Below are 17,478 nucleotides of genomic sequence, written 5' to 3' on the forward strand. Positions count from 1 at the left end.
AGAAAAAAGAGAGAGAGAGAAAAGAGAGAAAAAAGAGCGAGGAGAGAAAAAGAGAGAGAGAGAGAAAAAGAGAGAGAGAGAAAAGTGAAAGAGGGAAAAGAGAGAAAAAAGGAGAGAGAAAAGAGAGAGAGAAAAAGACAGAAAAAGAGAGAAAAAAGAGAAAAAGAGTGAGAGAAAAAAGTGAGAGAAAAAAGAGTGAGAGAAAAAAGAGTGAGAGAAAAAAGAGTGAGAGAAAAAAGAGTGAGAGAAAAAAGAGAGAGAGAAAAAGAGAGAGAAAGAGAGAAAAAGGGAGAGAGAAAAGAGAGAGGAGAGAGAGAAGGGAGAGAGAAAGAAAAGAGAGAGAAAAAGAGAGAGAGAGAAAAAGAGAGAGAAAGAAAAAAGAGAGAGAGAAAAAGAGAGAGAAAAGAAGAGAGAGAGAAAAGAGAGAGAGAAAAAAGAGAAAAAAGAGGGAGAGAGAAAAGAGAGAAAAAGAGAGAGAGACAGAGAGAGAGTCAGAGAAAAAAGAGAGAGAAAAGAGAGAGAGAAAAAAAGAGAAAAAGAGGGAGAGAGAAAAAAGGGAGAGAGAAAGAAAAGAGAGAGAGAAAAAAAGAGAGAAAAAAGGGAGAGTTAAAGAGAGAGCAAAAAGAGAGAGCGAGAAAAAAAGAGAAAAAAGAGGGAGAGAGAAAAAAGAGAAAAGAGAGGGAGAGAGAAAAAAGAGAGAGAGAAAAGAGAGCGAGAGAAAAAGAGAGAGAGAAAAAAAAGAGAGAAGAGAGAGAGAAAAAAGAGAAAAAGAGGGAGAGAAAAAGAGGGAGAGAAAAAGAGAGAAAAAGAGAGAGAAAAAAAGAAAAAAGGGAGAGAGAAAAAAGAGAAAAAAGAGGGAGAGAAAAAAGGAGAGAAAAAAGAGAGAGAGAAAAAGAGAAAGAGAGAAAAAGAGAGAGAGAAGAGAGAGAGAAAAAGAGAGAGAGAAAAAGAGGGAGAGAAAAAGAGGGAGAGAAAAAGAGAGAGAAAAGAAAAAAGAGGGTGAGAGAAAAAAGAGAAAAAAGAGGGAGAGAAAAAAGAGAGAGAGAGAGAAAAAGAGAGAGAGAGAGAAAAAGAGAGAGAGAGAGAAAAAGAGAGAGAGAGGGAGTCAAAGAAAGAGATAGAAAAAAGAGAAAAAGAGAGAGAAAGAAAAAGAGAGAGAAGGAGAGAGAGGGAGAGAGAGAGAGAGAGAGAGAGAGAGCGAGAGCTCAAATGATGGCAATGTCGATCAATTACTTTAGCAAATACCAAATCAGTGATTGATGCTACACATTCTTCTACTGAAGAAGCTAAAAGGCTGTGAACTTCAAGATTCCACGCATTAATGCACAAGGGTATGAGCACAGAGATGTGACAACCCTAAAAGAAGCTTGCCAGAGGGAAAAGTTATATCCTCGCTACATTGCATTAGGCACAGATGAAGACCTCGAGGGCGCAGCCTACATTAAAAGAATGATTCCTGCACAAGAGGATCTTTTAATTGCAGTGGGTAGCCTGCCAGAGATCTTGCACACAATAGCAGTTACCATGAGCCTAATATTCAGGAAGTGAATCTCCTTCCTGATATGAAATGGACTTTTTTTTTGATGAGGATAGCACATAGCAAACTACATTATCAATGAACCTGTGTACTCAGGAAATTTAGGAATGCCAGCAAATCTAAGAGTTCTCTCACCCTGTTTTCTAGGCTGCACTGGAATGCTGATGTTTTTCTGCCTCATTGTGAATAAGGCATCTGGCACTCTGCTTGATGCTCATAAGGTCAGCAAACTCACCAAAATTATTCATGCTATCTGTTGCAACCTGTTATGAGCAGGAAGTATAAATGTTCAAGGCCATCATAACCCAAATAGCTAAAAGCAATGCTGCACACACTGATATTTAGCTACAATTTCTGCTGAAGCAGATGAATTAGGATCGTGAATGCCTTACTGCTGACACACAATTTCTACGTGTCATTGGAGCAGTGAGAACATCCTACTGTGAAACAATCACATGCTGCAAGGTCTCCTTAGCCAGGTTCAGGAACATGTAGCCTTGTGGCTATACTGCGATTGTTCTGCCTGGTTGGCAGTCTTAATGAGAATTCAAGCTACATATGAGCTTTCCAATACCTCTGAAGCCTGTGAAGTGAGAGTACAGTTGAAACAGTGACAATCATTAGCCTGTTTATTGTAGATTAACTGATTGCACCCTGAATAAATGATGTCGGTCAGTCATCTTGTCTTTAAATGACAATACTAATCCTTGTATTACTATATAGAGGCCAGCTTCAGGTGGTCAGGCAGCATCAGGATGTGGAGAAGTCAACGTTTCGAGTATAACCCTGCTTCAGTAATGTAGGTGGGGGTCGTGAGTACTGCAGATAAAGCGAGGAGGGGAGGGGCAGAATGGTGAGATAATGACAGGTGAAGGGTACAAATTGTTTAGTCAATAAGGGGAATAAATCCGGTTGGTAGCTCTTATCAACCAACCAGGTCATACCCAGCATCTGTATTCACCTATCACTACCTAACCATCCCGCCTCTCGCCTTACCCAAATCCCTCTCCCATCTCTATCTTCAGCTCTCCCTACCCCCATCTCTATTCCTGAAAAAGGGTTCTACCCAAAACGTTGTCTTCTCCACTTCCTGATGCTGCCTGGCTTACTGTGTTCTTCCAGCTTTCTGCTTGTCTACTTTGGATTCCAGCATCTGTAGTTTTTTTGTCTCTACTACTATCTGAAGCTAGAGATCATCCAGAGAGTGAAGAATTTTTTCCTCATCTCACCTCTACAGTCTTCAACTTTGACCCTGATTCCATTCATTGGGAACATCTTTCCTGTATTTATCCTGTCTAGTCATGTTAGAAATTTCAGGTTTCCATCATAATTCCTCCCATCTTATTCTTCTAAATTCCAATGAATATAATCCTAAGTGATCCAGTCTCTCTCTTCATATATTAGTCATACCATTCCAAGACTCAGTCTGGTAAACTTTTATTACACTCCCTCCATAACCAAGAACATCTCTTCTCAGAAAGATGTATTGAGTATAGGAGTTGACTGGCCTTGTTGCAGCTATACAACTTTTCGAATACTGCATTCAATTCTGGTCTTCCTGTTTTAGGAAAGTTGTTGTTAAAACTTGAAAGGATTCACGAAAGATTTATAAGGATTCAGTCAGGGTTGGAGAATTTCAGCTATTAGGAGAGGTTGAATAGGCTGGGGTGATTTTCCCTAGAGTGTCAGAGACTGACTGGTGACCTCAGAGAAGTTTATAAAATCATGAGTGGCATGGATAGGGTGAACAGTCAAGGTCTTTTCCCTAGGCTGGGGAGTCCAAAACTAGAAAGAAGAGGTTTAAGGTGAGAGGGGAAAGATTTAAAAGGGTCATAAGGGGTAACTTTTTCATGCAGAGGGTGGTGCGTGTATGGGATGAATTGCCAGAGGAAGCTGGTACAATTACAACATTTAAAAGGCATCTGGATAGGTATGGAAATAGCAAAGAATTGGAGGGATCTGGGCTAAATTTTGGTAAATGTGACAAGATTAATTTAGGATACCTGGTCAGCATGGACAAGTTGGACTGAGGGGTCTGTTTCCATGCTGCTCATCTGACTCTAAGGAGACCAAAGCTACATACAATACTCTAGGTGTGGTCTCACACCCTTTGCAATTTCAGCAAGCCATACCTATGCAAGGATACCTAGATTTCATTGCACCTCCCCATCCCAATCTATCACCATTCAGGTAATAACCGTATACTTTTCCACATTAGACTTCATCTGCCATGCATTTGGCCACTTGGTCAACTTGTCCAAATCACATGGAAGCACATTTCAAACTCCAACCCAGCTTTGGGTCATCTGCAAACTTGGAGATATTATAATTAGTTCCCGCCTGTGGAATTCTCCGCCAAAGAAAGTAGTTGAGGCCAAAACCTTTAATGTTTTCAAGAAGGAGTTGGATATAGTTATGAGGACAAAAGGAATCAAAAAATATGGAAAGAAAGTGGGAACAGGCTATTGAGTTGGATGATCAGCCATGATCATGTTGAATGGTGAAGTATACTCGAAGGGTCATGTGGCCTTCTCCTGTTACTACTTTCATGTTTATTTGTAAAAACATTCAAACATTTTCATTTTGATTTAATATTTTACAGTGGAATAAGTGATTATGTTTGGACTAGGATAAAATCTAAAGTAACAAAACTTTTTAAAAAGTATAGTTTGAGTAAGTTTTCTTTAAAATCATAACAACAATTTTGCATTCTATACATACAAAATTAGCTTTTAAGAACAAGTGATGGTGTGTAATGATAATTATGCTGTATCTCGTTATTGCTTAATGTTTTTAAAAAATCAGATATATCTCCTTCAGCATGGTGCAATATTTTTCAAAGATTTCACAGCACAAGAGTGCAAGTTCAAATATTTTCCACCAAATGCAGTCTTGGGGGAACCTCAAGGCTCACCCTGTTGTGAAGCACTGAATTGGTTACTGCAATTTCAGGGTTTCCCTGTTATTCTGCAAGTCTTCAGAGAATGCAATTTGTTCCAGTGGATTAATGACTGGGAACACTGATAACTTTGCCATAATTTCCACTGCAAAGTCCAGGCCAAAAACATGTATTGGCAAGACTGTGTATACAAACTCTCTGTAGTAGAATACAACCTGTTCTGCATCTCTCCTTTCCTGCCTTTCTTTTTCCGCTGAACAACAGAAGTGAATCTACACTTCCAAAATTTTAACTGCAAGTGTAATTTTAACTGTTTCTTGGAAAAAGGCAACAAGATGACAAATAAAATCTCACAGTGAACAATTCATCTGTCTGAAACCACAAAATGAATCCTGACCCCTTTTAGACTTCCTTAGTTCAAAACATATCTACCCTAATAGTCCACCTTTGAGGATGATACTGACATATACATTTTCTTGCAAAAAGGCCGTCTACCCCAATATAACTTGTATTTATTTTCATATTGAAATTAGATCCTCAGCTATGTTAGGGAAAAGCAAAGTTTGGACAGCAAATGATGCATATAAGCAGAGATTTGAAGGAAACAACCACCACAGATCGTGGATACTTCACTCTACCTTTTCCATTGTAAATGTTAAAAGATCCTACATTTAAGAATCACAACAGTGCAATGATATCTACATTTTCCTTTATTTCATGAAATGACCCTCTAATGGCTTTGATCAGACTTACTTTTCTCATTTCCCTTTTATTTCCCTTTGCAAATATTTGTGCAAAACGTCACAGTATTTTGTTTTGAATCAGATTTTAGACAGACCAGATTCCTCTTCTGAATTAATTCCAACATTCCAAGCAAACATTTCAAAAGTACGGAATGAAATGTAGAACTACTTTTGAAAATTAATTTAGATCACATAAGTCAATACAATTAACTACTTAGTCAAATACTGTCTGTACAATACTTGCAACAAAACATAATCACAAATGCAGGGCGAATTTTCCACTTTATACTAATTAAAAATGTTTTATCTACCTTACTTAAAAGAGAATATTTACCCCAAACTTCCCCTAATATTCTATCATCGTAATTTGACCTGAGGTCATCCCACTATTTATCAACATTTTTAAATATAATTTTCTGCTACCTTTCAGTTCTCCACAGGACAGCCTTTACAAAATGGGAAGAAAACTTTTCTCAGCCATCTGACAAAATGATTATGTAACCATTTAACGACCACAAGAACAACCATTTGTCCCAGTACATTGACTTCTCTTTTGCTAGAAGGAAGTGATAACCCTGTGTTGAACATCCTCTTCAGAGAACGTCACTTCGACTATTAAATTGTTGACCAGAAATAACCATACCTAACATTTAATAACTTGTTTTGAAGGTAAAGCAATATTCAAATAGTGAATATTTTAACAGAATTTGGTACTATTAAAAGACACATTGTCTCCAAGCTTTCCATCTTCCATTCTTCAGGACAAATCTACAAGAATACCAATTCAAATAGAAAACCAAAAACTATATGATATGAGAGGAGAATGCTAAGTGGTAGAGACATTGTCATGGTGAATGCATCAATTTGTGATGACTGACAGTTAAAAGCAAGGCTACATTTAAATTTTAAATCGGGTGGCTTGACTGGTTGGTCAAGAAAATAGCTGCAAAATTAAACAACAAATGACTATGACCTATTCTGTTGAATTGAAGCAGCACAGCGTTCATATATGTTCTGTCTGCAAAGAACAGGGGCACAATGCTACTTCAATTGGTGACTGCACCCTTAAAAGTAACTGGTTAAAACATACCTGCACCATGAGCTCACTTAAGCAGAAGAGGTTTTGGAAATGCAATTAATAATGCCACTAAAGAAATAGTAAATCTGTACTGCCTGAAAGCAAGGAGCTGGTCCTTTAACATGGTTTCAATTTGTTGTGCCTTCATCCCATTCAAACATGGCAAAGTGCTCACTGAGTTCAAACTCCTCCACTCCCAACTATCCCACCACGATGTGCTGAAGATAGTGAAACCTGGAAGCCACACCTAATTAATCCTGCACAGAAGTACTATGGGCTTCTGATAGACTTTCAATTTTCACATGTAACGCAAATGTCTAGCAACATTGTAAGGCCTCAAGGCCAACTTAGACATGCACATCAGAAAACATAAAGGGTTGGCACAGTCACATATTTTGTTAATTATACATGCCATTCTTATGAGAGGTCTGTACTGCCGACAGACAAGATAGCAGAGGAATAAGGCACCGGAGCTCGAGGGTCATCTGCTCTGTCTACTTTTTGTTTTCGTTCTTTCCTCTTTTGTCCCCCTCTTTTCTTGTTCTTTCACTTACCTTTCACTATACTTACTTTCTGACTGTGAAGGGTTTGGATGGTATCAGCAGCCAATTATCCCAGCACAGACTTGAGACAGAGGAGAACAAAGCCGGCGCAGGAAAAAGCGAGCCCCGCACGGGGGAAGAGTGATCCCATAATTTTCTGAAGCAAGCATGGGACCTGGAATCAGTGGCTGCTACATTGGTGGAGGTGAGTCAGTGATGTAAGCCCAGCAGCATAAGATGGTGCCTGAGGACCAGCGCATTCATTGTTTTTTGGTTCCGGCACTAGTCGCACTGAAGCGGTGACAGAAGGGCATCGCAGTGACGTCGATGAGGTGGGCCCAGCAGTGAGAGGTGCAACTCTGATGTTGGTGAGTCCAGCAGCATAGCGATGGTGGAGGTGAATTGGTCCAGCAGCGAAAGATGGCGACTGAGGATCAGCAACTGCAACGTTAGTTGTAGCTAGTGAAGACAGCAACGAGATAGTGGTGGTGCTCAGAACTCAAACACGAGGGGATTTCTCTTGAAGCTATATTTTTTATTTCTTTTTCTTAAACTATCAAAATGACACTGTATCGTGGTGACAAATGAAAGCTATTTTAAAGTACACATGACAATAAAATCATTCAAATTTGCATCCACTCAATCTGCTATGCAGCATGACCAAATAGCTTTGTTTGAAAGCAAGCTAAATAAAACTGGTTACCAGACTTGTGTAAGAGCAATGGACTACCAGGTGATACACAATAGATTCCATCCTCACGGCTCACTGCATACACAGATATACAAGCTGCCCAAGATGCACATAAGTAATGTCTCTTCACACCTTACCTTACCTATGACACCTTCTGCACAACCTGAATTGGCCAAATGATTGGGTAAATTGCTCATCCAGTCTTGAGCAAGTTTTCCATTTAGATAGTGAAGAACTCACTTCTGGCAAATGGATTGCTAATTAGAGTTCATGGATTTAAAATAATTGGAAAATGAATTTGAGGTAAACTCAGGAATTTCTTTACACTAGGTTAAGATATCAAACTGCACTTCTGAGAGGTTGACAATATTGGATTCCAGAAAAACTTTGGATGTGAGTTTGAAGAGTACTATTTAGTATTATGTGAAAAGATTGCAGTGTGAAATTAAATAAGATGATTCATTCAAACTGCTAGTACGAGGCTGACGGATGAACTTATAAAATCATGAGAGGCATGGATAGGGTAAATAGCCAAGGTCTTTTTCCTGGGGGGTGTCTAAAACCAAAGGACATAGGTTTAGGGTGAGGGGGGAAAAATGTAAAAAGAGCATAAGGGGCATCTTTTTCATGTAGACGACAGTGCATCAAGCTGCCAGAGGAAGTGCTGAAGATGGGTACAATTACAACATTTAAAGGGCATCTGGATGGGTACATGAATAGGAAGAATTTAGAGGGATATGGGTCAAAGGCTGACAAATGGGACTAGGTCAGATTGGGATGTCTGGATCAGTGGTGCTGGAAGAGCACAGCAGTTCAGGCAGCATCCAACGAGCAGCGAAATCGACGTTTCGGGCAAAAGCCCTTCATCAGGAATAAAATCTGGTTTCCAGCATCTGCAGTCATTGTTTTTACCAGATTGGGATGTCTGGTCGGCACAGATAATTTGGACTGAAGGGTCTGTTTCCATGCTGTGACTATGACTCCTTTGTGAAGATCATATAGGACTTGCATAGCACGAGCCATTCAATGTCAATTTGACATTGCTAACCTCAACACCAACGTACCATCAAGGAAGTCATACACATCTGTGCAGAGCTGCAAAGGATCTCTGCTGTTTTACATCCTCAGAAGAATTCGCACACTCAACAAATGCTTTTTCCCCACCATATCAGACATAAAAGAACTTAAGTAGAACAAACTTTCACGTACTTATCTCAATACTCGGATTTCCTCGACCATTTCAGAACCATCCCCTGGCCTCCAGAACTGCTCAGATCCATTAGCCACGTGGCAACTCCAGCCACCACTGCAACGGTGAGCGATGACGTCACTTCTGCCCCCACTGCCTCATGGCCCGCAGCCACTACTGACCATGCTGCCTCCATAACCGCAGTCCAGGCAACCACCTCCACAATCGCCAGAAAGACGACTGCCTCGACAATTGCCGCAGGATACTCCGCCATTGCAAATGCCGCAAGAGCCACCGCCGCCGTAACCAATGCAATATTGACCCTGTACGTCACTTCCGCCGCCTAGGAGTTGCTGCTGCCGCCACTTACGCCCCAGTGACATCACTCACTGGAACTCAAGCAACAGCATCACTGACATCGCATGTTACGTCACTTCCGCCCCCTTGACTACCACCATGGGCCCCATGTCCGTCCCCACGGTGAGCATCACTTCTGTTCGTGATGTCACGCCTGATCTCATGACCACGCCCACTCCAGTGGCCATCTCTGCCCCCACTCCCAGCTCCAGCCCACAACAGGTCCTAGCCCCCAGCCAGCCCTGCAGTGTTTTTACCATTCCCTCAGACCACCCCACACCACTGCCCCCTCCCCCCCAACTTACTGGGAATGAACAATCAGTCCTCAGAAAAGGCCTCACCTTCATCCCACCACACTCACAGACTAATGAGTTAAACACGTGTTGTGACGTTGAATATATTTCTTCCACTGCCACAGAGCCCACTTTTTCCATCAAGACTCTTGCCCACACTCCGACGACCCCCTTTCCGACCTCCAACACAACCCATCCACCTGGACACCTCGTGTCAGTCTGTTACCTGCCTTTGATCTCTTCTTTCCATCTGCTGACGCAATATAAACCACCTCAACCTGTCATGCTCCGCCATTTCCACCACCTGCAAACAGACCCTACCACTAGGAATATATTCCCCTCCCCGCCCGATCTGCATTCCAGAGAGACCACTTCACAACTTCTTTGTCAGATCCATGCCACCCACCAGCCCACTCCCGGCACCTTCCCCTGACACCGCAGGAAGTGCAAAACCTGCACACACACCTTCCTCTTCACCACCGTCCAAGGCCTCAATGGACCTTTCCACATCCGACAGAAATTTACCTGTATTTCCACACACCCCTCTTACCCTTGCAATGCTCAGCCCTCCACTCCCACCCCAACATCACCATCAAGCCAGCAGACAAGGGTGGGGTGGGGTGGTGGTGATGTGGTAGTTTAGTGCACCAACCTCTACGCCACTGAAGCCAGGCACCAACTTGCTGGCACCACATCCTACTGCCCCCTCGACCACGACATCATCTCCCATCACCAAACCATCATTTCCCAGGCCATCCACAACCTCATCACCTCTGGAGATCTCTCGCCCACAGCCTCCAACCTTATATTCCAAGAACCCCATGCTGCCCAATTCTACCTCTTCCCCAAGATTCAGAAACCTGACTACCCTGGACGACCCATTGTCTCAGCCTGCTCCTGGCCAACAAACTCATATCTGCAGACCTTGACACCATCCTCTCCTCCTTAGTCCAGGTACTCCTATGTTCGGGACACCACCAACGCCCTTCACCTACTCCAAAACTTTCATTTCCCTGACCCCCGGTGCCTTACCTTCACCATGGACATCCAGTCCCTCAACAGCCCTCCATTTCTTCCTCTCACGCCGACCCAACCAGTACCCTTCCACTGACACTCATTTGCTTGGCTGAACTGGTCCTCACCCTCAACAATTTCTTCCAATCCTCCCACTTCCTCCAAACCCAAGGGATAGCCATTGACACCTGTATGGACTCCACATGACTGCCCCTTCATCGCATATGTGGAACAGTCCATCTTCCACAGCTACAGGAAGTTGAACAGTTCATCAACTTTACAAACACCTTCCACCCTGACCTCAAATTCACCTGCACCATCTCTGGCACCTCCCTCCCCTTCCTAGACCTCTTCATCTCCATCTCCAGCAACCAACTAGTCACAGACATTTATACAAACCCACCAACTCCCACAGCTGCCTGGACCACACCGCCTTCCACCCTACCTCCTGTAAAAACACCATCCCTTATTCCTAATTCCTCCACCTCTGCTCCCAGGAGGACCAATTCCACCACAGAACATCCCTGATGGCCTGCTTCTTCAAAAACTGCAATTTCCCCTCCTACGTGGTTGGCATATGCTCCACTTCCAACTCCTCTGCCCTTGAACCCCACCCCTCCAAACGCAACAGCAACAGAAACCCCCTGTTCCTCACCTTCCACTCCAACAACCCCCACATACATCGCATCATGCTCCGCCATTTCCACCATTTGCAAACAGACCCTACCACTAGGAATATATTCCCCTCCCCACTCTATCTTCATTCCAGAGAGACCACTTCACAACTTCTTCAGCAAATCCATGCCCCCCCGACACCTTTCCCTGACACCGCAGGAAGTGCAAAACCTGCACACACACCTCCTCACCACCGTCCAAGGTCCCAGTGGATCTTTCCACATCCCACAGAAACTTACCTGTACTTCCACAAACATTATCCATTGTATCCATTGCACCCGGTGTGGTCTCCTCTACATCAGGGAGGCAGGATGCCAACTTGTGGATTGTTTCAGAGGACATCTCCGGGACACCCGCACCAACCAACTCCCCCTCCCAATCCACCAAGAACATGCAGGTCATGGGGCTCCTTCATCGCCAAACCTTTACCACCCAACGCCTGGAGGAAGAACACTTTATCTTCCACCTTGGGACCCCGCCACCAAGGGGTCAATGTGGATTTCACCAGTTTCCTCATTTCCCCTGACCCCACCTTATCCCAGTACCAAACCTCCAACTCGGCACCGCAGCCTTGACCAATCCTACCTGTTCACCTTCCTTCCTTCCCACTCATCTACTCCACACTCCCCTCCACCCGCACCTTCATCTACCAATCACATCCCCAGCTACCTTGCCCCCATCCCCACACCTGTCCCATTTATATCTCAGTCCAACTGGCCCACAAGCCTCATTTCTGATGAAGGGCTTATGCCCAAAACATTGATTCTCCTGCCCCTCAGATGCTGCCTGACCTGCTGTGCTTTTCCAGCACCGCTATCTCGATTCTGATCTCCAGCATTTGCCATCCTCACTTTCTCCTAGTAATACACACCTGCATAGCAGCACTACATCATGGCAATCTAATTGTGTGAATCAATATTCATTGAAATTATGAACTCAGCAATTCTTACAATTGAGTTTAGTTTTAATAAAACCATGTACGTCCAAAGAGGTGGTGTTGCCATGGGATCGCTTCAGGCCCAGGACTTTCAAACATCTTTGTTGGATTTCACGAGAAACTTATCCTTTTGGAAATGATACCTAACCTTTTATCTCTAACATGCTTACGATGTGTAGGTGTTACATTTTCTATATCTGCATCCACAAATATATGTAAGAATTCTCTTAGATGTCTAGATGGGCTCCACCCAAATTAAAATTCACATTTCGTACCATACTGTGAAGTGAGCTCTTTCACTGGTCAGGACCCGATTCATTACTTCACACTGCAAACATATGTTAAAATAGGGTGGAGCAAAGCCATCATGCATGACAATGGCTATCCTGATCAGATCATTTCTCATTATATATTACACAAACTCATGAAAAGTTCAAAGACAGTCAACTTTAGTTCTGAAAAACGTCTATCTCAGGTTACCCAGAAGGTAAAGTTTAGATATTGTCTAATTAACCTCCCCAGAGATTTTATTACATAGTTCTGGAGTATGCCTTTCAGACTTGAATCTGGATCAGAGGTAAGGCCCTTAGCACTCTGGCATAAAAACCCCCAAGAATAAAACATATTCAAAGTTTTAACAACAAGTGAATTCAGTTCTTTCACACTGCGATTGTGCAGCAGTGAGCGGCAATCACCAGTAACAGGATGCTACCTTCAAGTCGAAAATGTATTCTGATGACCATAGATGAGTAATGTGTTATATAAATTTCAGTTTGCATGCGATTCTACATAAGTAGGCCTTACATCCCAAAGACTGGCAGATAATCTCAAGCAGCATATCCTGTACACAGTAAGCAAGGTACTGACCACACTCAACCAGCTCACGGTTGCAAAACTTGTAACACAATTCCAACTTTGATTGCACAACTGGACATTTGCTGAATAAGTCTGAGTGCGCAAAGAACTGCAATGACAATTAATAGACGATTATCAGCAGGGTTCTGTGAGATACACTTCCATGTACTAAAAGCTACATGTAATAATATACAGGGCACTCTTTTGTGCTGACAGAAAATATATGTACATGCACTGTGCCTGTTTCAACTCAAATTAGTGACAGCTATTCACATTATTCAGAGTATCTGGTTATAATTTATAATCTGATTGCCCTGACCAATCAGAGTTAATCTGTCTGGTTTAAAATGTAAATCGAACTTGGCTGTTAACTACCAACTATTAAATGTTGCATTCTCCACTACGATGACTCTACAAATCAGTCTACTTATCAAGCAATCAGTGCTCTTCCCTCATGCATTATCAAAGTTGGCTTCTCTCACAAATTGATATTCTTGTAAATTGTCCTGATGAGTGGCAGAGCAGGCCCAAAGGGCTGTGGCTCAGGGGAGGAATCAAGTACCATCACCATCACTAGACAACAGTATTAGACAAGCTAATGGGGCTAAAGGAAGATAAGTTTCCAGGCCCTGATGGCTTGCATCCGAGGCTTCTAAAGAGGGTAGCTACAGAGATTGTGGACGCAGTGATTGTAGTTTTCCAAAAATCCTTGGACTTTGGAGAAGTACCAAAAGGATTGGAAAACTGCCAGTATGACACCCTTACTCAGAGAGGGAGATAAGCAAAAGGCAGATAACAATAGGTTGATTAGCTTAACATAATTGTTTGAAAAGTATTGAAATCAATTGTGAAGGAATAATAGAACATTTGAAAAATCATCATGTATGAAATCAAGCAGAGTCAGCATAGCTTCATAAATGGGAAAAGGTGTGTAACACATACTTCAAAAGTGAAAATAAATTTTTCAGTAGTCACATGGGGTCTATTTTACATTTCAAACAAGGGTGAGTGTCTGGATAGCTACTCCTTGGACTCCAAAGTAATGTAAATATGCTGTGAACCTCAATAATTCACTCATATCCACATTTGACCAGATGACCAATACACTGTACCCACAGTATGAAGGTGAAATAGCATTTCCTAATTATAGAACAGAACAAGATGAATTCAAAAATATTAATATTTCAATAGTCATTGAAAGATATGGCATGATGCAGAAGATTTTGAATTTCTGGGAATTTTAATGCAGAAAAACATTGTTTTACATCCCACAAATGACTCAGTTATATTAAGGCTATTGAAAATGAAATAATTTTTCAAATTCAGACGTCTGAGTCAAGGTACCGTCCAACAGATATTCAGCTCTTGACGTACAACGGATTTGATGTCTATATGCCCCACACAGTAAAACTTTCGCATTGAGGAAAATTGTACGTCAGCACTTGAATAATTCCAGGGGCCTTGGCCCTGAATCAAGGCAAATGGTTATCGGCCACCGATAAATAATCTTAAAAACAGTGTTGCGGACGCTGAAAATCTGAAATAAAAACAAAGTGCTGCAAAAACTCAGCAGGTCTGGCAGCATTTGAGCATTCGTGGAGCGAGAAAGAGAGAAAACTTTTCGAGTTCAGCAGGATTCTCCTGCGTGGGTTTCCTCCGGGTGCTCCGGTTTCCTCCCACAGTCCAAAAATGTGCAGGTTAGGTGAATTGGCCATGCTAAATTGTTTGTAGTGTTGGGTGAAGAGGTAAATGTAGGGGAATGGGTCTGGGTGGGTTACGCTTCAGCGGGTCGGTGTGGAACTGTTGGGCCGAAGGGCCTGTTTCCCCACTGTAAGTAATCGTTTGCCAAGTTGTTTCTGCCACACGGAACATCCAAATATCAAGCACACGAGCTTTTAGTTACTGTATTTTTAAAGTTATCTTTAAGAATTATGTTCCAGTTAGTTATCTTGTCTAAGCTGGACACTTCTGAAAATGTAAAACTTAGCAATTAAGGGTTGCGCGATGTTTTGAGAGTTTGAGCATCATGTATGACCATGTGGGAGTTTGCAGAAGTAGTACTAAGCTCTGTGCTGGCTGTACAGAAGCCCCTGCTCTCAGCTCCAGCAACACAATGACCCACCTGTCGGGCTCTCCGGCTCAATCGGCGTCCATGTCAATCTGCTCGATGTCAAGACGACGTCGCAGCTTCTTTTCTCGACCTTAAATATACCCCGGCAGATCGGATCCTCCGGACCGCGCACTTCTGCGCCCCTCTCCGGGGACGGAGCTGACCTTGCCCGCCCACTGCCTCCAGTCTCGCAGGTACCCAAGGGGGCGACGGCTCGCCGACCGCCTGCAGACATCTCGGGCCGCGCAACGGCTGCGTTGTGAGTGATGGGCCCTACCGCCCGTGTAAACGCGGTTGCCTTCGTAGCAACGCTTCGCTCCTCGCGCTCGCCGCCGCCACCACCACCACCACCATTAAGCGCGCGACCGAAGGTCGAAGGAACGGCGCACCTGCGCGGGGAGCGCGCCGCACCGACCGTTGGAGGCACTCGCTCGCGCTGCCTTCATCTATACAGGGACGCCCTTCTCCCTCTCTGGGACAACTGAAGTGAGAATCGGTGGAAAAGGCAGATGAAAGAAGGCGGCTTCAAGTTCTGGAAGGAACTGTATTCCGTCACCTGGACACAAGAGGAGGTGACTTTGCAGGTTTGGTCCTCCGCCCAAGTTTCCACGTCCCCAGTGCTACTTTAGTCGTACCCAACACTTGTTACAGTACTTCTAAGAAAGTAAACCACAGCCATTGCAAATACTTGATCGTATACAGGCACGCTCACAGCTAGTCTCTTTTCTGATTTGCTGCTATGGTTTCACTCAATATAAACAGGTACAAACTTTTAAAAACAACATCGCTGTTTTTTTTATCTTTACTTGTAAAATTCACTTCAAACAGTTCACCTGTGTTCCTTGCCGCCACGGACCATCTCTGGACCGTTTGACAGAAACATGATAAAATAAGAATTGTACCACACATTATTCTTGCTGTATCCACATACTGATACGTTACAAGGACTTGCTATTTCAAGTACTGTATGTAAAAAATAATGGAAGTACTGTTTTGCAGCACTGTTAATTTCAGATTTCCATCAGCTGCAGTGATTTACTTTTATGTCGTTTGCAACTGAATAAATACAAATAAATACAAACGTTGGAAAAAAAACAATGAATTAGTTTGCCTAGCACGTGCTTCACACTTGTGTGAAGGGCTTGCTTAGATTTCCTCCTTTACCTTGCCTTATTTCTAGTATACCACGGGTCAAACAAACAAATACCGAATTAAAATTAAAAATCACACAACACCAGGTCCTAGTCCAACAGGTTTATTTAGAAATAGTAGCTTTCGGAGTGCTGCTCCTTCAGGTAGCTGTGGACCAGGATCATAAGACACAAACTTTATAGTAAAAGGCCATAGTGTAATGCAACTGAAACGATATATTAAACAAGTAAAAAGTGAGGTCTGCAGATGCTGGAGATCAGAGCTGAAAATGTGTTGCTGGTTAAAGCACAGCAGGTTAGGCAGCATCCAAGGAACAGGAAATTCGACGTTTTGGGCCAGAGCCCTTCATTAGGAATGAGGAGAGTGTGCCAGGCAGGCTAAGATAAAAGGTAGGGAGGAGGGACTTGGGGGAGGGGTGATGGAGATGTGATAGGTGGAAGAAGGTCAAGGTGGGGGGAGGGGAAATGAGGAAACTGGAGAAACCCTCCAACCACAAGGGATGAACTCAGATTTCTCCAGTTTCCTCATTTCCCCTCCCCCCACCTTGTCTCAGTCGATTCCCTCGAACTCAGCACCGCCCTCCTAACCTGCAATCTTTTTCCTGACCTCTCCGCCCCCACCCCACCCCGGCCTATCACCCTCACCTTGACCTCCTTCCACCTATCACATCTCCATCGCCCCTCCCCCAAGTCCCTCCTCCCTACCTTTTATCTTAGCCTGCCTGGCACACTCTCCTCATTCCTGATGAAGGGCTCTGGCCCGAAACGTCGAATTTCCTGTTCCTTGGATGCTGCCTAATCTGCTGTGCTTTAACCAGCAACACATTTTCAGATATATTAAACAAACCTAGATTGCTGTTGTCTTTCATTTTTTAGAATGGGTTGCAGGTTTTGGTTCATTAATATGTAAAACCCAGAACTACTTTCAAGTTACATTCTCGAGATAACGTAAGGTTTTATTTTAAAAAGTGATAGCTCAGACAATGCATTAAAGGTGTGAGGTCAGAGTCTGTATCTCAATTTTGAGCCATACTGGTTCTATTTCCAAAGTATGATTTTATAAAATGTTACGTGGGTTAACTGCCTGCAGATTGTGTGCTTTTTGAACAAAATAGAGTTTATCTGTAATTAGTTCACTATATCATTTCAGTTGCATAATACTATGAACTTTTGCTATAAATTCTGTCTTATAATCCTGTTCCACAGCTACCTGATGAAGGAGCAGCACTTGGAGAGCTAGTGCTTCCAAATAAACCTGTTGGACTCAAACCTGGTGTTGTGTGATTTTTAACTTTATCCACTCCAATCCAACACTGGCAGTTCAATGTCATATTAAAATTGATTACTGAGTAATTTTGACAGAACCTTGCAGTGTTGGAAACTTACAATGATCTGATTCCTGTGTAG

The 17,478-nt window shown here is 42.9% G+C and overlaps 1 protein-coding gene across 1 annotated transcript in view; it reads right to left on the bottom strand.

Annotated features, from left to right (window-relative positions):
- cerkl (ceramide kinase-like) overlaps positions 1-15,155 on the bottom strand; it is a 160,173-nt gene extending 145,018 nt beyond the window's left edge. The window contains 1 exon segment of the mRNA XM_060828120.1: positions 14,921-15,155. Within this exon segment, the coding sequence (XP_060684103.1) occupies positions 14,921-15,155 (235 nt within the window).
- Between the last annotated feature and the right edge of the window lie 2,323 nt (positions 15,156-17,478).

Source organism: Hemiscyllium ocellatum, chromosome 7 (assembly GCF_020745735.1).
Source record: "Hemiscyllium ocellatum isolate sHemOce1 chromosome 7, sHemOce1.pat.X.cur, whole genome shotgun sequence".
Taxonomy (NCBI): domain Eukaryota; kingdom Metazoa; phylum Chordata; class Chondrichthyes; order Orectolobiformes; family Hemiscylliidae; genus Hemiscyllium; species Hemiscyllium ocellatum.